The sequence below is a fragment of the Vespula pensylvanica genome, chromosome 16 (assembly GCF_014466175.1).
Source record: "Vespula pensylvanica isolate Volc-1 chromosome 16, ASM1446617v1, whole genome shotgun sequence".
Taxonomy (NCBI): domain Eukaryota; kingdom Metazoa; phylum Arthropoda; class Insecta; order Hymenoptera; family Vespidae; genus Vespula; species Vespula pensylvanica.
Window position 1 is genome coordinate 4705956 of NC_057700.1, and position 24079 is coordinate 4730034.

The 24079-nt window shown below is 28.8% G+C and overlaps 5 protein-coding genes across 14 annotated transcripts; 3 read left to right on the top strand and 2 right to left on the bottom strand.

Moving 5' to 3' along the window:
• Positions 1–1065: 1065 nt before the first annotated feature.
• Positions 1066–3027, top strand: LOC122634982 (TM2 domain-containing protein CG10795). Of its 3 annotated transcripts, XM_043824601.1 has the most exons (4): positions 1066–1856; positions 1962–2101; positions 2351–2444; positions 2547–3027. In XM_043824601.1, exons 2-4 carry the CDS (start codon positions 2008–2010, stop codon positions 2821–2823), a joined length of 465 nt encoding a protein of 154 aa, XP_043680536.1. In that variant the 5' UTR covers positions 1066–1856; positions 1962–2007; the 3' UTR covers positions 2824–3027. The 3 variants fall into 3 exon arrangements, with proteins under 3 accessions (XP_043680536.1, XP_043680533.1, XP_043680534.1); XM_043824598.1 differs by having other exon boundaries at positions 1069–2101; XM_043824599.1 differs by having other exon boundaries at positions 1656–2101; positions 2351–2432.
• LOC122634980 lies at positions 2829–9833 on the bottom strand. 3 transcript variants are annotated; one of them, XM_043824593.1, is made up of 4 exons: positions 9718–9833; positions 3979–4076; positions 3612–3830; positions 2829–3551 (listed from the first exon to the last, which is right to left on the bottom strand). In XM_043824593.1, exons 1-4 carry the CDS (start codon positions 9745–9747, stop codon positions 3155–3157), a joined length of 744 nt encoding a protein of 247 aa, XP_043680528.1. In that variant the 5' UTR covers positions 9748–9833; the 3' UTR covers positions 2829–3154. The 3 variants fall into 3 exon arrangements, with proteins under 3 accessions (XP_043680528.1, XP_043680530.1, XP_043680529.1); XM_043824595.1 differs by lacking the exon at positions 9718–9833 and adding an exon at positions 4254–4372 and having other exon boundaries at positions 3612–3774; XM_043824594.1 differs by lacking the exon at positions 9718–9833 and adding an exon at positions 4136–4171.
• Positions 4527–7999, top strand: LOC122634974 (radial spoke head 10 homolog B-like). Its single transcript, XM_043824575.1, has 10 exons — positions 4527–4735; positions 4807–5068; positions 5160–5335; positions 5428–5628; positions 5719–5822; positions 6224–6310; positions 6410–6470; positions 6566–7026; positions 7118–7336; positions 7392–7999. Exons 1-10 carry the CDS (start codon positions 4527–4529, stop codon positions 7904–7906), a joined length of 2295 nt encoding a protein of 764 aa, XP_043680510.1. The 3' UTR covers positions 7907–7999.
• LOC122634975 (CDK5 and ABL1 enzyme substrate 1) lies at positions 9561–19227 on the bottom strand. Of its 5 annotated transcripts, XM_043824577.1 has the most exons (12): positions 18542–19227; positions 17001–17384; positions 16735–16858; positions 16490–16617; positions 16114–16152; positions 15068–15159; positions 14877–14983; positions 14685–14791; positions 14387–14591; positions 14036–14316; positions 9908–10024; positions 9561–9833 (listed from the first exon to the last, which is right to left on the bottom strand). In XM_043824577.1, the coding sequence occupies exons 1-10, from the start codon at positions 19099–19101 to the stop codon at positions 14176–14178; spliced, it is 1887 nt and encodes a 628-aa protein (XP_043680512.1). In that variant the 5' UTR covers positions 19102–19227; the 3' UTR covers positions 9561–9833; positions 9908–10024; positions 14036–14175. The 5 variants fall into 5 exon arrangements, with proteins under 5 accessions (XP_043680512.1, XP_043680513.1, XP_043680511.1 ...); XM_043824578.1 differs by having other exon boundaries at positions 9561–10024; positions 15074–15159; XM_043824576.1 differs by having other exon boundaries at positions 9561–10024.
• Positions 19228–20177: 950 nt separating this feature from the next.
• LOC122634977 lies at positions 20178–22729 on the top strand. Of its 2 annotated transcripts, XM_043824586.1 has the most exons (9): positions 20178–20542; positions 20625–20919; positions 20997–21139; positions 21220–21359; positions 21446–21487; positions 21555–21751; positions 21836–22134; positions 22211–22394; positions 22582–22729. In XM_043824586.1, exons 1-9 carry the CDS (start codon positions 20333–20335, stop codon positions 22692–22694), a joined length of 1623 nt encoding a protein of 540 aa, XP_043680521.1. In that variant the 5' UTR covers positions 20178–20332; the 3' UTR covers positions 22695–22729. The 2 variants fall into 2 exon arrangements, with proteins under 2 accessions (XP_043680521.1, XP_043680522.1); XM_043824587.1 differs by lacking the exon at positions 22211–22394 and having other exon boundaries at positions 21836–22174.
• Positions 22730–24079: the final 1350 nt, after the last annotated feature.

Sequence of the window (24079 nt, forward strand, 5' to 3'; positions counted from 1 at the left end):
AAATGGCACCCTTTGAAATTTGCAGCCAAGGAGAAAGAGCTTGTATCTCCGCTGCTAATTTTTATACAACGCTTCAATGATGTATGTGTTCCGTGAAGTAGCGATTGTTTGCTTGTTATATGCAGTAAATAGTTGATGCTCAAATTTTCTAAAGATTCGCAAACGCGAAGAAATGCGTTTCACGATACTCGCACCGAGAAGCTACTATAACTCATTCGATCATTTTAACAAGCTTTGGACAGACGATTCTATAGCAAAAATAAGGAAATACGCATCCAATCGTTCGTGTCAATGGATCTGAGTTTCTAAAATATTGTTCAATTTTGGAAAATTTTATAGTTTCTTTTAGATTTTACAAGCTAAAATGATAAAGATTCTATAAACAATGTGTAGCACATTAGCAAGCAACTACATTCGTTATTCAGAAATTGTAGGTTAAATGATTTTTTTTTTGTTGTATTTTATCGATGTAAATGAAAATAATGAACTAATTTATTCTTTCCTGCCTATTTGATGATTTAGCAAGATGTTACCATTCAATCTCTTATATTTATTTTTTCTACCGATGATTGAAATGAATTTCGCCATGATCTATGCTAGATAGAACACAGCAGCAGTATAATTTTGTTTAATGACAAGTGCATATAAAGTATATAAATCTGTCGATTATTTTTTTCAAAATTAATAATTAGTGAACATATATATTATTTTTAATAAAGATCAAAATACAAGTTCGTTCTCATGCTATCTACAAGATTTTTTCCTAGCGCTTTTTTATTATGGTTTCTTCTGTACGAGTTCACTTCATATTCTTTGTATTAAAATAATATAATACATAAATACTTATTCCGTAATTATTTTTAAGAAAACGTTCGATAAAATCTTACTTTCTGTCACAAATTTATATATTAGTTGTTATATGTGTCAATTATATGTTTTATTTTCTATGCATTTATTGTAAAACAAATATGTACTACGCCATATCTAGCACAGATCGCTGAGAGCGCACGCTTCATTAAAAGAAGATATACATATGATAAACTGAAAAATGTGAATTCACAATCTACTGTTACTCTGTTTACTACCTACACGAAACCAATTGTTATATATCGGGAAGGGGAATAATCAAACAAGCTTATACATCGATACGATAGACCTATGGTTAATCTGCGTAAAGCGTTTGAGATAAAGTACGTAAAAGAGAAAAAGATAATATTACGAGAAAAAACAAATATGACCAAATATTTTCTCTGAAACCATATATTTTACTACTGCGTAATAAATAAATAGAAACGTTAACTTAAATAATACAAAACGAAAAAAAAGGTAATATTACGAGAAAAAATGGCACCCTTTGTAGGTGGTTATCAGCAGGTAGACAGGTTATATTTATAATTCATATTTTGTCCATACCTACCACACATGTTTCGACCAAAAGGTAATGAACAGCTTAAGTTAACCGATCTTGGTTAAAATAGCTTAAGATACATAACACGTAGAGAGAAGGAAAAGTATTCAATAAAACTTTCTTTATCCTAACTTGACTTGTACATTCCGGAACACTTTAATTGGTTGTTATCTGATTTCTTGTCCAACTTACTTTTACTCTCGATTATGACGCCATCTAAAGTTAGATAACCACAATTATTTAGCTTAGTTCAAAACTTGAACTTACTTCTTTAACGAAAAACTTTTATGATGGACACGAAGCCTTTAACTAACACATGATATTGCCAGCTTGCTTCAAGTATTCAAAAAATGAAAACGACAGCAGCGCGCTCATGTCCTCTTGCATTGTGTTCAAAATACAACAAAAATGTAGACATTACTTTAATCGTGAACTAGAAGTCAATCAAGTAACGCTGTTGCATTTATAGTATTAGTGTAAAATGAAACGTTATGTGTTATCCAGCACAACTTTTTAGCGTGTTTTTTTTACTTTCTTTATTAATTTTACATAGCAATGCTGCCGATTACACATATGAAATTGACTGTAATAATTTACGAATGGGACAATACATCTGCCCTCATCCCGATTATGATTTCATAGATCAAAAAACTCAACAACCTAAAGGGTGTACGAAAGAAAATAAAGCCAAGGGTGAATTGACATATTTATACATCTGTTTATAATATGTATATTACTTATATTTGTCTCTCGTATCAATTACAGTGTTAACCTTTGCTAAATATTTTATCTTTATAGATTTTTTCCTAAAATGTTCCTTATTACCGTATACTTTATAGACTTGTGTCAAGAAAAATACGACGATAAGAATTATAAAAACTTGACGTTTTTTAAATTATTCATTAATATTCATAAACAATATATTTGAACTTTGGTTTTCAGTGTTGTGTCTAGCTGCTGATGGCCTTATTTGTACAGAAACGAGGAATAATACTTTTAAAAAGGATATACCTTGTAAATGGACGTATGTATATGTGTATGTGTATATGTATGTGCGTGCGTGTATATATAAATTATGATTGTTTTAATCGAATGTATTAATGTATTTTATCAAACATTCTCTTATAATCATTTACAGTAATGGATATTCCTTTGAGACAACTTTACTGTTGTCTATATTTTTGGGTATGTTTGGTGCAGATCGATTTTATCTTGGATATCCAGCACTTGGATTGTTGAAATTAAGTACTTTGGGTTTTCTCTTCCTGGGTCAATTCGCAGATGTAATACTAATAGCAACACAGATTGTTGGACCAGCGGATGGTTCACATTATATTATGCCATATTATGGTGCCGGAATTAATATTGTCACAAGTAATAACTTCACTTACAGAGTGCCACAATATGATAGCTAAAAGAACAATCGCAGCACAGAAATAATAATTATTTTAAGAAATTGTGTAGCTTTTGCTTCTGTCACGAGCAACGATGTACAATCCTACATATGAGTCCTATTCTAATATATTTTGATGTATTATTCTCTATATAATGCTATGATAAGTCTTATAAAAAGAAAGCTGTCTTGTAGATATGTTTTTCAATGAAATATTGTATATAAATACTTGTTTCTAATTTGCCTCCTGCTACCAAACACATTGAGTCAATAAATTTTTGTTTTTATTTATAAATCATCTATTTTAATTTTTTTATTTTACATATTTTAATATTATAAACTTGTATTTTTATTTACTCATGACATTGATATTCGTTTTCATCTTTTTTAACAATTTGACATGAACCGTAATCATACGAAGAGTTGACTGAAGTTTCTGTGCTTGATATGATATCTCTCATTTTATTTCGTTCCTTTTTTAGATCAGCTATGCATTGTTGGAGTTTCATATTTTCATCCAAAAACGTAACAACACCATCGTACTTCTGTAGGTCTTCAAGAGTATAACCAATAGTTCGACGGTTAAGTAACCATGGTACTGGTGGAGGTGCTTGAGGCGGTGGTCTAGATTTCATTGGATAAGGTGCTCGATATTCAATTTCTGTCGTGGTTCGATAATCCATACAACGCATTTCTTCAGGACTATAGATTATGTCTTCTAACTTTGGTTCTTCCTCTTGTTCTTCTCTTCTATAAGAAATTAAAAACTTTCTGATCTCTTACACATTTACACATGTAAGTTTTACTTACTCGGTCCTTACAAAAGATAGCATCTTAAGAAAACCTCTATGCGGTTGCATCGATTTGTATAAATCCTTGAACTCTATTTGAGATAGCATAGCATGAGTTTCAGATATACCCATAGGTTCGTCGAATGAACCTAATCGTTTATAAGTTGAATTCTGAAGATTTCCTTTTGGTGGAAAAATATCTTTATTATCTTTTGGTTCTGCCAGTGTATTCATTTGCCTACACAAATGCACAAAATATAATATTCCAATCTAATTCGCTTTGAATGTATTATTCACTGTAGAGTGTAATACGATACGCAGAGAATGTGTTGGTTGCTATGCGTAACAATATTGATATTTTACTTCGTACGCATTCTAAGACCTACCAATTATGAATTTTGACTTTTTCACTATATGATGCAGGTATATTATATTGAATAGGTTCAAGATCTTCAACTTCATCATCGCATGGTAGAAAGACTGACTGAAATATATATAAATTAACATTCATTATCGGTTCGATTAACCTTCAATTTAACTTACATTTATTTGTTTTTTCATTTTTTTGTCATATATACATATATACATATATATATATATATATATGTGATGTATATTAATCAAATAAATAAAATAATATTACTTTTTTTCATTAACATACAATTAAATATATTGTAATTTATTTTAAAATACGCTACAAAGGAACATTTTGCGACATAGATGATTTGTATTTTTTTCTTCCTGACAACTCGATTCTGTACATTGTTAGATCTTATTTTGTAAATTCAACTTGCACGATGTTCAAATAAAAAATATTCATTTGATTGATTGATTTATATTTTGAATCAAAACAAACTATCACACGAATAATATTAATAATGATAAATATTTAAAGCATTGATATAATCGAATTGAAAAAGGAAATCGTGTATGTATGCAAAGATATGACAAAACAATGATAATACCAAAGACCACAGAAAACGAAGAAAATTTACAAGAGGAGAGTATAGAACAAGAAGAGGAAGGAATTATAAAGGAAGATTTAGATTATGCGCATATTGCAAAAGAGCATCACAAATATAGCGCTAAAGATAAATTTATTTATTCTTTGTATAAAGATCTAATTAAATATTTTATAATCGAGTAATTATCCTTTTTTTCTTCTGTTTCCATTTCTCTGTTTTCTTTGAAATTATTTCGTTCAATTGATACAGGTATGATGGACCATCGATATGCAAGGAATGTATCGTTTCAGAGAATGAAAATGAAATAGAGTTATTAGAAGATATAGAAAAGAGATTTAATAACAATGATTTTACGAGAGATAAAATAAAGAAATTATATTTAAAATCAAATTTAAAAGATGAACACGTTCATTTCTTTTTCATCAATGATAACACCTATTTTGGTTGCACAAGTAGAAAAATGATGAATGATGAAGGATTATATAAATGGCATCATGGTGTACAATATAAGGTTTAATTTCAGTATGTTTTAATCATAAGATTTATCTTATTTACAAATAACATTATAATTTATAAATATTAACTGACTAATGTTTCAATAGGGTCAGTTTAAAAAAAATCAAATAGAAGGTAGGGGACTTCTAGAATGGCAAAGCAATTGTTGGTATGAAGGAGAATTTATGAATGGTTATCGTCATGGTAAAGGTACATTGGTGGATAAAGACAATTATCGTTTATATATAGGTCAATGGTACATGGGATACAGACATGGAAAAGGGTTTGAAATTACTTTAAATAGATTCTTGAAATATCGTCTTATTCTCCTTTAAGATAAGTTTTTAAATTAGTAATTCCAGTTCTTTTTTATAGTTATTGCTGTTACGTTGAAGGAGACTCATATGATGGTGACTGGTCAATGGGTAAGAGAAACGGTACAGGTTTTTATATCTATTCAAATGGAGCTCAGTATAAAGGGGGTTGGAAAAATGATTTTCGACATGGAAATGGAATTATGGCATGGCCCAACGGCGATGTTTATTACGGAGAATGGGAATATGGAGATATACATGGGTCAATTAATTATTCTTTTCACATTCTTTTTCTTTTTTAAATAATATCAATATGATTAAAAATTATTCATATAATTTCAATAATTAATAGTTATGGAGAATATATGTGGTATGGCTTTTGTAACAGAAGTTTCAGTTGGCCACAAAATATTTTATATTTTGGTAATTGGTGTCACAATACAAAGCATGGAAAAGGTCAGTATTAATGTATTTTCAGATATTAATACAAATGATATGAAATTAATGTCTTGGCCATCATTATTCGTTTAGAAAATCATACTTTGCAATTAATTATGATATTTTTTAAATTTTATTTCATAAAATATATTTAATATAAAATTAAAAATTTTATTTAATATTTAATTGATTTATTTTTTAATTATATATTATAAGTAAAATATATTAGTAAGATGAAATAAGAATTCTGATATTATATGCATATATAATATCATATATAATATACACATATATAATATAGTTTTTTATTGAAAATGAAAATAAATGCAAATATATATAGCATGTAATAATAAATTATTAATATGTATAAGCTATTCTATACATCTTGATTGTTATTTTTCTCTTATCATTTCAAATAGGTTTATTAAAGTTGAACTCAATAGGTGGTGCAAAGTATTTTGGTAATTGGAAGTATAACAAGAAAAATGGTTATGGAATAATAATTGGTAAACTTTGTTTTATCTTTCTATATCTTTAACTATAAAAATTTTTGTTTACATTCAGTAGTTCTAGAAATTTTAATATATCATAATAATATTTTATAGGAAATAATGGCGAATTAACAGAGGATGAATCTTTATATTCAATAGATATTCTAGCTTTTTTGTAAGAATAATAGAATTTATTCGTCCAAATTAATTTAATTATTAATAGCGAAAAGATGAAATAGTTAAGAATTTATTGATTATTATTATTTACAGAAATGCAAAAAAGATATCAAAAATCTTGGAACCTTATACAACTACAATCTTAAAACCCGAACAGTTTCCATCCTTATCATATCATATAAATCGTTTGATTCAACTATCATCAATTAAAAACTTTTCAGTTTATTTGCATTCCTTAGGAAAATGCTATATTTGTAATGAACAACAGTCATGTTCTTGTTTGCTTCGATCTTCATTTAAAATAACGGACAATGAAACTATCCTAAAAAACAATTTTAATAGGAAGTGGCAATATGAAAAAGATCAAACATATGATTATTTAACTTTGCACATGTTACAAATACGACATGTTTATGATATTTATGCAAAATTATTTAACAAGGAAGAGTCAAAATGTCCCTTCATTATGATTAAACTAATGCTTTGGCAACTATGGCGTGATTGTAACTTAAATACCAAAGGTTTAAGTCTAATTGAAATTGATAATTATATAAGTTAGTAAACTGTAATGATTATTTCGATTTTATTAGCACTTACGGAATATTGATATATATTTCTTATAAAATTATGTATTATGATATCTAGCTGAAAATGAATCAAGCTTTATAGAAAAGCCATACTATCCTTTTGAGAAAATCGAAATCTGGCAATTCTTGCATGCTTTACTTGAAGTTTCATGGCGTATTTATTACTGGAAAGATATTAAAATAAAAAAAGAGACAGATTGGAAACATGGAATATTAGTTAAATGTTTAAATGAATTTCTCACGAATGATGTATATCCTAACGTTGGAAATTTTGTCGGTATGTTTATTTTAAATTTATAAATATACTAAGATAACTTTACATTTCTTATTAGGTATAATTCCACGCGAATGTAATCTTCTACCAATTTATTCCGTATATAAACTTTACAAACAAGTAGGATATCCACCAACTGCAACAGATATGTTACTAGCATGTATTAGAGATAACATGGTAGATGTTAATGAACCAGTTGCTTTAAGTATACCAGAATACATTTTAAACGGATTAAATTGTGTTATAATTGGAGAAAGAATTGATTTTCTTCCAAGAGAAGAAAAACCTTTTATGCAAACTGAAATGCAGATAATTGAGAAATGGCAGGGTAGTGGTACAAAAGAATTATTACTTTTCCAAGAACTAGGTCCAGTTAAAATAGTACAGATTATGGCAAAAGTATGTCCTTTAATTAAGGATAATGACGATAACACAATTCTTAATATGAATTATTTATTGACATTTCTTGAATTTTATGAAATAATATTAGAAGCTGCAAAATACATAATAGAATCTAAAAAGGTAAAAGATGCTCCGATTATTCCATCTGTAATAAATATTGAACTTATTTAAAATAATAATTTCTAAGGATACACATCCACATATGTCTCTTTCTTATATGATGTTATGGAAAATATTGAAATAAATTTTATGTAAACCAAATTGATATTAAATTATATTCTACAATACATCAATGTAATATAGTAGATATTAAATCATATTATATATTTCCTAAATACAATATATTGAATTGATAAAATTTTATATTTTGTATGCATATTTTATTGTAGTTAATATGAGAGTGTAAGAGTTTAAAAAATATACATAATACAGGAGATATAATATAATAACTTTTTATAATATGGATAATATATTCTGTTATATGAATCATTGTTATATAAATCATAAGGTTATATAAATATCGATTGTGTGCATTTGAAACACATAATTATAAGAAAAGTAAATTTTTAGTCATCTTAGAATTCTTTTTTACAGTTGGATTGATGGCTAAAAACAAATGAATTCATTATAATATGAAGATTATTAAAAAAAACTTGAAAGCTAAATGATGTGTTAATAATATTTTCATTTTTTATTTAGTTAAAACACGACTTTATTAATCGATTTTAATTGATAATTACTAACTTTGAAAATACTATGACTGTACATGTCAAAAACAACAGTTATTTAAAATGATTGAGTTAGATAGGACATCTATATACTGTATTATACAGCACATATTAATTTTATTTATTAAGCACATATTAATTTTTGGCTCGTGTAATATGAATCTACATTACATGGTTATCTACTATAATTATGTACAGTTTATAGGATACTACTATGAGAAATCTAAATCCATCAAATGTTGGAAATAAAAAATGTCCTATTAAGAAAAAAAGAAGAGGAAAAGGAAGAAATATAAAATAAATCAATAAATTCTTTTTATAATTTAAAGTAAAGGCAATGTTGTCTAAGAAAAGATAAAGTCTATATACTACTAGCAAAAAACTTTGGCTCGTGAGAACAGCATGATTCTATCAAACGGAACATATTAGAATTGTAAAATCAACAGAAAATGTTTCTTTGTATTATAACTATAAGAATCTTTTTTCTGAACTTATCAAATTCTGACTTTAGACGTATGATTTATCATACAGACTTTTACGTATGTAAATTTTGAAGTATATAAAAAGTTGCCTGATTTAACTCTATCTAAGAACAATGTTTTTTGAAAAATTATAAAACCAAATTGTAACTATTTCTATTAGGAGTTATATGCAGGACTTAATGAATCTATATCATTTATGTTATGATATTATCCAAATTCATACTATATCCATTTGCAAGAAAATTGTTGAATGTTAAAAAATATATATTTCATCATAGACTGTTCAGAGCATGCAGATTTATTAAATGAAATTTTGGAATTCTTGTCAACAAGTGACGTACTTTTCATAGGCCAATAAATGTAAATATTACTCTAGCAAAATCTATTATCATAGAGTGCTGTGTTCTTTGTAATTTTGTAAGGAATCGCAATAGGTTTCAATTAGGTATATGTTGATTATTGAGGAACTGTTCGATGTAGAATCATGTATGTTATCAGTAAAAGGATTAAGAAACAATATAAGAAAAAAATTAGTTAATCTTTTCTTAAGTTTTGAAGATATAATTCCATGACAAATAAATTGGATATAATAAAAGTAAAATCACTAACCATAGGTTATGTTAATTTCATTATTTTTATTATGTAATTGTTTTTTTGCAGTAAAAATAATAATTATTCTAATAACAAACTTATCTATTTCGTTTTCTTTTCTGTGGATCTTTTTCTGAAATCAGACATAAACTTAACAAGTACGTTTTGTCATGCTTTTTACCTCTTTATTTTGTACTATATTCATCAGCATTATTGTCCCATATAGCGTGATACTTTATTATTGCACAGACAAGGTCTTCAGTGTTTATCATTTCAATAGACTTCATTTTTGAACACCTGTTTAAACAATCGATAAATTAACACGACAGGACAATAATAAAATACCTTCCTACACATTTTTGAAGACTGACCTCAGAAAGTTGATAGTTACATCGTTTGATAATTAGTATGAATGGCACAATTGAAAATAATGTAATGCCACACGTGGAGTTTATCAAGTCTCAACAATTTGTTGCGGCAGTGAATGGCTGCAAGCATATACATATGTAATCAGACTATGTATATTGTCAGTTGTCGGTAAAAAGGTCAAGAACGGTATGGATATCATTCTGTTTGACAGAGGACCTTATTATTCGCATGCGTTACAACTTTTTCGATAAAAAAAGAAATGCTAATACACTTACTAAAACATACTATTTGGAGGTTAAAGCTGTCAAAATTTTATTAATTTAATATATTTTTCAAAATTTTAAATAATTTTTCTATTCTATTATTGAAATATATTATAATTTTACTGTATTTTTATTCATACGTTGTATTCTATTCTTATGCGTGTCTAGAATAGTCGTATAATTTAGTTTTATATTTAAGAAAAAGAAACTTCTTATGGGAACTGGCAAATAGTTTTATTAAATATGTGCTCGTAATTATGACAATGAGCTAAATCAAGAAAATGAAAAAATTGATTTTGATTTATAATACAATTATTTATATTTCAAAAATGTCGAAATATAAAGAAAAAAGTTCTTAAATATACCGTTCAATGCCTGCAAAGTTGGTAAACAATTCCGTTTTTATTTATTTTGATAGTGGACTTATTTTTCTGTACACTGTTTTTTCTTTTTTTTGAAAAATGTACCTAATTTTTCTGCCTGGGAATATTATCTGATATTTGTATAAAGTTACATTTATTTTCAAGTTGATGCTCAAGTTAAATCAACTTCTTCGTTTAAAACTTTAAAACAAATAATTATACTATGAAAAACAAACATAAAGTATTGTTATTGGAAAAGAAAAAATTTCCAGTATTCTAAATCAAATTAATATGATTATAAATATAATAATAGTGAATATTCCTGTTTGTAATGTCTTTTTTTGAATAAAACTGATAATTAATTAATAACTTAGTTTGTTCAAATAATTTTGAATATTGTCTGTCATATGATATATCAAAAAACTCATATTTTTATATAATAATCATAAAACTTCATAATTACATAAAAAATTTACATTATAACAGTAAGTATTTTGAAAAATATTTTGTTACATAATGGAAAAATATTTTTTATTACACACAAATGCAAAAATCTAAATATCTTAATACGAAAAATATATGACTTAGTCCACTGTCATAATTACTGAGACATGTATGGCTACAAGCAACTATTGACTAGAGGCTCTATTCATGAAATAGTTGAATCTTTCTACATGTTCTTCATTATTAAAAATACATTTATACATTTTGCATCGGTGTAACTTAATTCAATTATTTTATATCTAGAAGCACACAAAGTCCACTTGAGCTATCTCCTCATGGTGTATATAGGATAATGCTAATCGCAATTAATGCTAAATTTGAACCTTAATAATTCAACAACAGCTTATGTATAAAGTATGATCATAAAAGCTACAATAATTACTAATGTGTCATATTATATAATATACATCAGGTTTTCTATGCTAATATACGCTAAGTCTTAATAAGTCTATCAGGTTCTTTGTATAGGTTTATGTATAGAGATCATATCATGCTACAGTGGAAAAAATATCAACCATAAAAATTGAAAAATCTTTAAACTTTCTCATTTGTTAAAAGTTGTACAAGATTATAAATTTTACGAGCACTCAATCATTAATCTCTTCATTCTTCCCAGTATACAAATATGTTATAGCTACAAAATTATAGTAGGTTTCTTAACAGTTAAAACATAATATTAGAAGAAATCTACAAAATAGCTTACTAAATTGTCTAATAATTAAGTCAATAAGATTTATATGTACATATACATGTACACGTGTCTCTTTAATAGTGTATTTTTTGTATTATTATACCTTTGTATTTTATTTCATAAATGTTTCTTTCTTTTTCTTTTTTCTTTTTTTATATATAAACTTTCTTTATAATAAATCCGTTTAAAAGTACAGAAGTATAATATTTTACGAAAGTTGTATGATTTGATTACGTAGAATTACATGAATATGGCTTATATACATATTAATTTATTTACATAATTTTAGATAGTTATACAAGATAGTTTAATAACTACTACTATCATAAATATCTCGAAATACGAGAATTAGAGAAAAATTCATTAACAAAATTTGAACTTGACAAAAAAATCATTGTCATCGTATCATGGTCCCTTTTGTATAGTTCAAGTTTTGTTAAAAAATGTTTTCTCTAACTTTCATTGATTTAGGAATATGTAAAGCAATAATAATTATTAAACCAGCCTGTATTCCACTTTAAAACACATATTAGAAAGATACAATTTATTTTGGAAAAAGAAAAGTATTTTCTTTTTATAATCTACATTGACATAACTTAAAATGACCAACACACATCACTTCAATTTAAATTACGTCTATATAAATCGATATAAATATTTAAAAAGCATGAAATGTAAATATAAATATACAACCTTATTCTAAAAATAAGTACTTTATTTTCTAATTTATATCTTAAAAAAATATCAATAATCACTTTGGAAAAATTCTTTAATCGGAATTATATCGTAATTATATCTACATAGAGCATTTTACATAATTTTACTTTTTAGTACTATTTCAGAAATATACACAATTTCACTCTTTTAATAAATACAAGGCAACGAGAAAAACGAAAAGATTATATAAACATTAAACACGTAAAAACGATGTATTTACATAAAATATTAAAAATAGTTAATTATTGATAAAACATGTTCATTATAATAATATACATAGAGTCCCATTTAAGATGATCCACTGAAATATCAATGAAACTATCAGGGATAATGCCAAAATAATTAAAACTAGAATTGAAGAAATCTATGACTAAACTGGAGTATATATGTATTTTTGCCATTTTCATGAGTGAAGATATTAATAGATAGATATAAGGCATTATTAAAGGTATTTTTTTTTCTTCTTTTTTTTTTATGCTATACTTGTTCTTCATATTATATAGTAAACATGTTCTAGAATTAGAATCATATTCGGTAAACATGATCTAGAATTAACCTTAGTAGAATTCTAAATTTATATGATACTAGATTTAATGATCGAAATTTTATGTGCGTAAACACATAAAGTAGTCTAAAATAATTTAATTTGATAGTTAAGATAATGCACGCAGTCCTGATAAAGTAAAATAATATTTAAACAAAATCAAAACAAATATTAAATACTATTTCATTTTATCGCTAAATAATCTAAAATGAATTTTTGTATTTAAAATATAAAAGACAGAGTTTTTCAATCACTAAATCTATTATATTTTTAAGAAAACTTTAAAATTACATATATCGTAAAATTTACTATTTAAGTTCAATTGAAAAACGTATTGTTATTATAATTTATTGATTATCATCCTCAAAATAAGAAATAGATACCTCATTTTTAAAATTACGTCGATAATTGTAAAATATTCACGATAATTCCATCTGTATAACTCTGTTGCTAAAGCAATTAAAAACAAAATTACAGTGGGAAGTAATTACATAATAATCAAATTTTAAGTTCAAATTAACTGAATGTAAATAATAAAACTTGATTACGGCTATATCAACTATGAGATCTACGTTATGTTAGTTTCTGTATTATCTCAAGATCACTGTATATTTATTAACTTGAATTTCAAAAAGGAGTGATATTCTAACGTCGTTTCATTGTATAATAACATCGAATTTCTGGCATTTGTTGACCTTCATCAGACCACAACCCAAAAAGTTTCATTTGTCTCTTTCATTATTTTTTCGTGAATATTTATAATTCGCGGGACAAAATAAATTCATTGCAATGATATGACTATAAAATAAAAAATGAAATATTGGGTCGAGCTCATTTTTATATTTGTTTCCTGTAAGAATGCCTTTTTTCCATTAAGTTATCTGAAATTCGGGAGCTTCTCTACAGATTCAGGTAAGAAGGAAGATTCCGTAACTTATTCCTACTTTAATCTGTTACGATTCCAGTATCACATTGATACGTAATTGTTATAAATAGTGTGTTATCGCTGTATACGCATACTAATGTTCTTTTTTAAAGATTTAACTTACATCTTTTTCTTCTTTCTTCGTATCCAGTGTTAGCGACAACAGTTAAACTTTTATAATGTACATATCTCTGTTTTTTTCTTCTTGCACTATTAAGAAGATAATGTTTGACGTCTGTGCATGAAGAAGGATGAAAAGGAAGGTCAAGATTCGTATATCAAACGTTGATAATGAGGAAATATTTCCCAATTTGGAAGGTGCAAGCCAAATTCTAATGCGACGAGTACAGCAAATTCGGACGTAATCAGATCCTTACGATTTAAGCGAAATACACTTTCTATCCTCTGTAAAATGTTTTTATATCAATTGTTAATAAATAAACGATTAAATAAACGTAACAATAAAAATAAGTACCTCGATCAATGATTTCAAAACGTCACCCTTAACGTCATTTAATTTTGCCGCAAGAAGCAAACAAGCACCCGCGCACAATTTTCGCGTTTGTTTGGTCACAATATTACGAAGAATTAATTTTTCGAAGTATACGTAAGCCATCGCTACGGTCAACATATCTATCCCATATTCCGTCTTTGCTATCTTTCGCATCTCTCGCTTTAAACTATAAATTAAAATTCGTTTGAAGATATTCCTATCGTTTCAAGGATATGTTACATAAAGCACAATAAAAAAGTTAAAAGTATTTAATACGTACCTACGTAATTTACTGAGCGTTAGTTCTATATGCGGAAACTTTTCCTTAAACTTGTCATTCAATTCTTTTTTCAAATCGGAAGGTTTGACATAATCAATTACCGATGCCTGTAAAAGAAATAATATAATACCGTGTTAAAAAAACATTCGTTTAAGTTACACATTGATGAAAAACAATAATACATATAAATACCATATATGATGTAAAAGTGAGGAGAGTTCTATGTTTCCCTGCAATAAGTTCTGGATCGTCTAACAAATTTGGATTATACTGCACGGATTGTTCGTCCCAATCATAAACTAAATAAATTATTTACAAAACGATTAGAAATTTTAATTACAAATTGTTCGTTTTTAATATCAACTAGATCATATATTATATACATTTACTAATAGGGTCGGCACCAAAAGATAACGGTGGAGATTCTGGAGCATTGTGTTGTAAACGATGTGTTGCCGTGTCGTATGAAAGACACCTGTAATAAATAATAATAACAAAATATTGACGATCTATTACGAGGTTTATGTACTAATATAAAATTACAAATATCTATTAGCATGCATAGTAAAATATATGATGCAGATGGAAAAAAATGATAACAACAGTGAGCTACACTAAACAGCACGCGTGTAATATTATATATATGTACGTAAGTACGAAAAATATATATATTTAAGAAAAGTAAAAAAGTATGGTGAAGCGTAATCGTCGATGGCTTTTGGATCCACTAATCCCTGTGCAAATAACGTGCAAATGAAAAAAAAAAAAAAAATATATTAATGCGATAAGATATGTAAATGAATTAAAACTTATCTTTTCATTTTAAAATAATCAAATGATCGTCATCGCCGTTAAATTATCCTGTAGTCGGTAATAAATATCCGATCGTTTTATTATTATCTAGGCTAGATATGAAATGAAAGTCTTTACATTCAATGAATGTTGATTTAAATATCTAGAAATGTTTTTTTTTTTTTTAATTGTAAACAATTGTTTCATTTTATTAAATAAGAACATTCTATGAACGACTAACCCAAACTCTAAAGTTCGATACGAGTGATCTTCAATTTTTTTATTTTTAAATATCCATAGTTTTCAAATACTATAAAATTTCTCTTTTTTTTTTTCCCTCGTTTCTGTCGACGAACGAAAAACATAAACGTAAAAACAAATATAAAATAAGATCCATAATAAAGAATCTTATACATATATATTTATAGTTAAAAATGTAGCACTGTATCAATATTACGACTGGCCTACACCAAGCACACGTCGTGCAAAATAAACTAAATTTTTCTAACGATCCTAGCTTGCTTTTTTCATAATTGTATTTTTATTTTATATATATATTTTTTCTTTTATTTTATTATTTTATTATTATTATTATTATTTATTTATTATTTTTTTTTTTTTTTGAAATAACTTTTACCATTTCGTGTGATCCAAGTTCCATGTTATAGTTTTTGTCCTGCAAAAAGATGATTTAGAAGCGATGTTATAGGATGTGATTATGTGTGAAATGTATTTTATATCATTATTAATTTAACATATGGTCACGAAATTTACGAATAATGATATCAGAAATAATTGTTAGTAGCGAGAAGAGATAGATAAGGGGGAAATTATTTAACGCACGATATTAATAGAACAAAATAATTGATACGCGAATGAAATTAGTGAACGATAATAATTCAATCTAAATATGGCAACGTAATGTGCGTGCTAATACAAACGGAGGTAGATGCTTTGGACACATACTTGAGACATTCTTCTAAAAATAAAATTGCTTTATCTTTAAGAAATACCTTTGTACCGGGTGATGCTTGTTTGCTATAACGTGAGATAATTCTATCGTTTCACTCTCGGTCGAGCATAATTTTCTCTCTTTTTGAAATTGTCTCGAAGGTACCAACAATCGTTCGTAGGAAATTTCCTAAACAAAAACAAGAGGGCGTGTGGAGGGTGAGAGATGGATAATTATTACAAAAAACAAGCATCTTTTATATAAGTAAGAAGAAATGCTAGAATCTAGAATTGATCGTTAAAGTACCTGTCCGTCTTTAGCTCTTTCTATACCGAGAAGACCGAAAGGATCGATAGTGTCATTGATAGCGGACAGGGGTCTTTGCGACGATACGTTTTTCCTTCTTCCTGTATCTCTCCTCAATTCGGACCTACGAATAATATGCAATACGAAGTATTATGACAAAACAGTGCAAAGGTTAGAGATTTTATCTCCCCTCAAAGGTAACACGTTCGATCGATCTCCCGTTATATATTTTTATTTTTATTTATTTTTTTTTTTGGTCTATTTACCAGCTCGAACGACCCTTGTTGTAGGGAAGAGTCGAGAATATTAAAAACGGAACGTATTTATCGGAAACCAAGACGAGCCTGTCGTCTCCAAATTTTTGTCTGTTAGTCGGTCGTTGTACCAATCGTATTGCTTTCGTGATCTCTGGTATGTTATTGGTATTAATGTTTTGTTGCACGTTATTGTTGCACGATGATTTTCCCTTTGCCTTAGACGACGATGATTGGGACTTGGAACGAAGCGAACCGATGCTTTCGTTGCTGCTATTGTATCGATGCTTTATATCTTCGGATAACGTCGATGTCTGATGACTTATCCGTTTCTTGTATTGCAACGAGCCAACGCGTCTTTCGAGCATAGAATAGTCGCTGCCGGTTGTTCCAGTGCTGCAGCATCAATCACGTAATTTTAACAGATATTGTTAACACATCGTTGGCCGTTCTCACGGATATACTCGCGTTTTTCGCGCATGCATGCAACTTATGTAATTATCAAAGTATCAAATTCTTTAAACTGTTATTATGATATATTTCTCTTGTGTGCGTATCAGACAACATTTACTTAATTTTGATACATCGTCAATTTTCCTCAACTTTTAAGATTTTAATAATAAAGATTTTAATTCGATTATACGAACATAACCATAACGAAACTCGTTACTTTTTCGCTTATAACATCCGGTCTCAACGATGTGTTAAACTTCGACATAATATTATTTTCGGTCAAGCAAAGAATAATGATCTTTCGATGACTTCTCAACAAGATTTTTTATTACAAATTCTTCATTGTTAATAAAAACGAATTATCGTTGAAATTGTTTATCGATAAATCGAACTATTCGCCAATCGTAATAAAATTTGAAAATAGGTATGAACCTGATAGTTCTTTTTCCTTCCCTTTTCTTTTTCTTTATTTTTTCTAAACGTATCATCGCGCTGTATAATACGATACGCGTGTATTAGGATTTGTAAATTATGTAAGACTTCAAGCGCATTATAACTGCCATCAAGTTTTTCGGTACGATCGCGTATAAAATAAACTTATATTTACGATAAGCAGTTGCATCTATAAATCAATATAATCGAAACGATGCTTCGAAATTGAGAACTTCGACTTGTCTATTAAAAATAAAAAATAAAAAAAAGGAAAAGAAAAGAAAAAAAAAAGAAAAAATAGAAAGAAAGAAAGGAAAAAAAAAGAACGACTTACAATCAGCTATATTTCGATCGACTATTCTCAAAGTACACGTCTAACGTAACTTCGTTTTTATTCGTTAAAATCGATTGTCGAGCTTTAGGAGAGATACGAGGGAAAAGAATGACTATTGTTGACTATCGTCAAACAACCAGCTATCGACTAAGGATTACCATAGTCTGGATTAGATAATTGACGAAGATAGATGTATCTTATGTAACGAGACGGTGAGAAAAGTTTAGAGGTTGACATACGATGAAAAAAGGAGGAAAAAAGGAGGAAAAAAGGAGGAAAAGAGAGAGGGAAGGGAGAGGGAGAGAAAAAAAGGGGAAAAAAAGAAGGGTTTTACCGTTCTCGAAAGGAACCGGTGTGCAATCCGGAAGAGGGTAAATGCGGATAGTTTCTCTCTTGTTCGAGGAACGCAGCTACAGCCGCCTTAGCGGGAATGAGAGATTCGTCGGAATCAATCGAATCCCTGCGTCTAGCACTGTTCGCACGATGAATTTGTTTATGCGAGTCACGAGGCGAGGATGAGGAATCAGCACCAGAAGGACATTCTCGTCGTTGACTTTGTTTCTCATCTTGATCGATAGTCGTCGAGCTGTCAAGAGCGATACGCCGTCTTGATGACAATAACAAAGGCGAACTCGTTTCCTCGAACGAATCATCGAATTCGAATCTTGGTGTCGAGCTTCGTCGGCGAACCTCGCCGCCGTCGCTCAAAGTTCGCGCGTGTTCCCCACCAACCCTTCTTTCTCCCGCGATTCCAGCAGCTCCACCGAAGGTGGGCTTGCGCGAGAGGAGAGCCAGTTTTGTATCACGATGACTTCCATCGAGAGATATGTTCGAGAGGAATGTCAAAGCGGCCAATCTTCTCCGCGAATGGTTTTTTTTCAGGGCTGCTGCCATTCCACGCGATCGTCGACACCCCGCGTCACCGTCCTTCGTTTCCTTTTTTTGCTTCTACCACTATCGTACTTTTCTTGTCTCCTACTGCAGCTGCTGCTGCTGCTGCTGCTGCTGTTGTTGTTGTTGTTGTTCTTGTCGCGTTGTTGTTGTCGCTGCTGTTGCTACTACTGCTATTGCTACTACTACTACTACTACTACTACTACTACTACTACTACTACTACTACTACTACTAATACTACTACTACTACTACTACTAATACTAATGTTGTTGCTGTCGCTCCTCTTCCTCCCTCTCTCCTTCTCTTCTTCTGCCAACTCTTCTTCGTCGACCGTTGCACCGCTGTTAAAACGACAACGGCAGCGGCAGCGACGAAAGGCTGACAACGATGACGACGACGACGACGACGACTGTTGGAGTGGACAAGGCCAACCACTAAGATCACGATTCATCGTCACTGTTCTTACACTTAGTTCTGACTTCGCGCCTTGACGATACGTTCTTCGTATTCACGTACATTCGCACGTCGATCTCACTCTTCATTTTGACTTCGTTATCACTCATAAAGATCACGAAATAACACTCTCTTTTCTCTAACCTCGAAAACGTTCAAAAATTTCTATCGAAATACACCGAGTACTCCAGTTTCACGAGAAGTCGGGGAACGACTGATTTGCAACTAATCTGGGACTGATCGAAACGGGTTTCCTTTTGTTCGCGATCTTGTCGGCAGAGCCCGTTACGATCTGCGCGGAAAATACAAATCAACTATGGCAATTTTACTAGCGTTCGATCATTTTCAAATTATTTATATTCATATTTGATTTATTTTTTTTATTATCAACTATGATTTTATTCCTATTATAATTTTCGTTACGATATTTTTCATTGATTTTTAAAAATAAGTTGAAGATACAATGACGATTTTTCTTGAATTTTACAGAACCAAATACATTAACCTTTTTAAGGATAACACGTCGAAACTGATTGATTATAAAAATCGTAATTTCAAAATAATATTCTTTTAAGTAATATTAGCTATATATTTATAAACATAACGAGACAATAAATCACACACACATATATGATTTATTCTCTTATCACATATGTATAATCGATTATCATTATTGCGATTAACATTAATCAAACTATGTGAAGAATTAACGGGTGCAGATGTTTTGATAAAAGCATGACAGATCACTGTCAAGTTCTTTGATGTCAATACAAAGGCTATGTTTATCTTTACATTCTTACTAACTTTCCTTATTTTATCCCGTGGTAAAATTCGTCGGAGTAATGATATTCTCGGGAACGATGGAGATCAATTCCCTACTGTGTCACAAGAAACATATCATTTATCGAATTATGATATAACCTTTTGGATTCGACATTTACAAGTAGAGCATTATGCTTTTTTAGAGAACAAAGAAAGTTTTTATACCGTAAGAAATTAATTTGAATTATCTACAACATTTCAAGTACTAAAACAGTCTGGTTTAATTTTATATTTGTTTCATTACTTAGGTTTTTGTAGAGTTACACGATTCACCATTTATAATGAAAATTATTGATAGTTATTACATGATAAAATTATTTTTTGAACTATACAATTGTTCACTTTTCGATTTTGAGAATTTATGTTCAATGGAATTAAGAAAATTCAGAAAATTTAACTGTATATACAGACAGCGTACAGCGTGTGCTAACACAAATGCAGGAACCTATCAAGAGTGGTGCAACATACCATTACTAAATATAGAAACTCCTGTTTGTAATTGTTGCATGACAATAGATGATCAACAATTACAAAGACCACAGGGTATTCATAGTTACTAAAAGTATTTAATATTTCTTGAAAGATTTGCTTCATTTATTAAAACCAACATATTGTTTTAGGGTTTTCTTCATATTTCGAAGATCTATTACCAAAATCTTTTTGTACTCCTGGCGATATCTACAAAATTGTCCGATGTTTAACTATAATGATAAATGATATTCGTACTACAAGATGTGATGTTAAGTGCCAGCAAAAACAACCGGTATACCGTTTTATAAATGTCAAACAAAAGACATAAAATTTCAGGCGAGAGAAAATATAAAAATAAAGCTTTAATTCTAGTTTTGCAAAGATATAGGACTTTGGACATTCATGATGCCTGTTCTTACTTCAAATTCGTTTTTTTGGTTACCTCCAATTTGTAATAACACATGTGGGAAAGGACTAGTGTTGATAGTGTCTTTGTGTTACAACCAAATAATGTAAATAGAATTTAGTTGATATAAAAATAATAATGTTTTAAGTTTCTGTTTTTCATTTTTTTTCTTTATTTTTTTTTTCTTTATAGAGAAAAAAAAACTGTAAATTACGTTGATCCAGAATTACTTTGGTGAGTTTGCCTTTTGTAAATTATAAATTTAACAATTTCAAGAATTTAACGATTCTAAATCTTCTAGCTGCCCAATAAGTTTCATGAAATATATCTGCAAACTTGCATCTAGCATTGATGTCGCGACAATAATACGTTTTACAGAATCTTATCTTCCTATTGATGACTATTTCCAAAAAGATATATGTATACACGTTCTCAAAGAAGAAATAAATGACGATAACCAGAAAAGCAATAAAGCTTATTATAACAATGATTTTAAAGGTACTTGATAACAATACGTGTGTACCATTTGTAAAAAATAAAATATCTGAAATTGATAAAGTTTGACAAAATTACTTTCTGAAGAAGAGATCCTGTTAGTAAAGCCAAAGTATATGAAATCTATGAGATCGTTGCGTCGTCACCTTCTGCAAAACATAGATCATGGATATGGATATGGAAATACGGATTATAGTGCACAAGGAGGCAAATTCGCTTATCGGGGATATGCAAGATATAAAGATTCAATCATGAATGAAAACAAAGATGAGGATGATGATGATGATAATGACGATGATGAAGAGGATGAAGATTATGAGATTAGCGATGAACCTGCACCAGAAGATGAGAGCGATAATGCTGAAGAGGAGGAAGAAGACGACGAGGTTACCGACACGGAGTCAACCATCGAATACCATGATTATGGTTAGTATTTACTTGTTTCTTTCCTGATTTTTCTAGTTTGGACATCAAAGCATTGGACCAAAGGCTCGTCTGGCAAGTTTCAATCGTGTCGTATTCCCTTATGTGAGTAAGAAGCAGAAGCAACATTTGAGAAAAGAAAATGTCAGAGTCAGATCTGTTACTGTTACTGAGGAGTGCGATGAGGAAGAACCTACAGAAGCACTGCAATATTATGATTACGGTGAGGGAACGTAGAGAGAGAAAAATAAAAAGTTTAAAATCCTACGTTCCTTACCCTTGTAGTAATTGGATAAGTAGTTCTCTAAAATTCTAAAAAATGACATTTTTTAAATATAGCATATAAATCACATTTCTATTTAATATTATACAAGTAAATAGTTAATATAAGTAAAATTTTTTTCTTTCAGACACAAACGGAGTTGACACATCACTCGGAAATATACATAAAACACAAAATGATCACTTTATAAAATTGATAATAATAAACTTCATACTTTTATTTATTAATATTTGGACATAACTATTTAAAAAATGATAAAGATTTTAGAATTTTACTTTATTTAAAATATATATCGTCTGTTACTTTATTATCTTATCTACATATATTAATTTCTTGAGAAAACATACAGTGCATTATCTATAAAATAAAGCTGTAATTAATGTGCAATTGATACAAAATTCAATTAATACAATCAATGAATTAAAACTAAATTTAATCGATGTAATATTTATTTCATTACGTAAATAAATACACCTACATATAAGCAAAAAAAAAAAAAAGATTAATTTAGTAGCGATTTGTGATTTTAATATAATGAATTTAAAATAATAATATATTCTTCCCAGGTTGTTGAAGTATCTATAGAAACATCATATTTTGATGTTATTCCGCACATTTAAAATTGCAAAAGAGATTTCGAATTTGATATTAGGTGCTTGCAAAAGTTTGTCGAATTTTTTAATATATTTATTTAATTAAAAGTAATAAAAAAGATCACATTCATTTTAATTAAAATATCTGCCGTCACTTTCTACAACAATCGTAATTATCTAGTAATTTTTAAGAAACGATACATTTCTTTTGACGTAATAAAATTATTGATCCACTTTCGGACATCCTTCTTGGCATTGCCAAATTATGTACCGGATAAGCCGCGTTGCACCGATTTGAATGAATGAAAATCAGATGGGACAATGTTTGGTGGCAAGATGGATGTGGAAGAATTTTCCACTCTAATCCTAATAACATTTATTTAATCGTAACGGCTGCATCCTAATATGGGATCTGATTTTATCGTGTAGCAGAATAATATTACGTTGATTTATACTCTTTCTGAATTTTCTTCCTTGACTTTAAATGAGATGATTAATGTGTTAACCTCAAAATTACCTGCAATCTCTTCCAACGTTTGAGCCACATTGTAGCGTGCAGCCGGGACGTTTATAGGCTAGTTACCTTTTTTGATAATTTATGCGACTAGTGCATACTATGTATACAATGTTTAATTGATTATTGATATCACGAAAATATCAATTAAGAATGATATTAAAAGTTCTGCTATTGGATAGTCTGCCAATTTAGTTAATCAATGATTAAAGTTAATGATATTTATATTAGCCAAAATGGTCTAGTTATTTTCCTTAAATTAGATAAATTAAAAATATTTATTATGTATATTTACATATTTATATACAGAGTGTTTCAACGAAAAGTTTCCACAAAAATTATTATAAAATCTAGGGATTTTTTCGAAAAACGCAGAGACAAATTTTGTCTTCAAAGGAGGAGGAAGATTTTTATCATAAATTTACACACTTTTGGTTAACTTAGAAGGGAGGAATGACAACTCTCTAAAAAATCTTAAATAGCAGCAGGGGTTAAGTAACAAGTCTTTAGAAAGATCT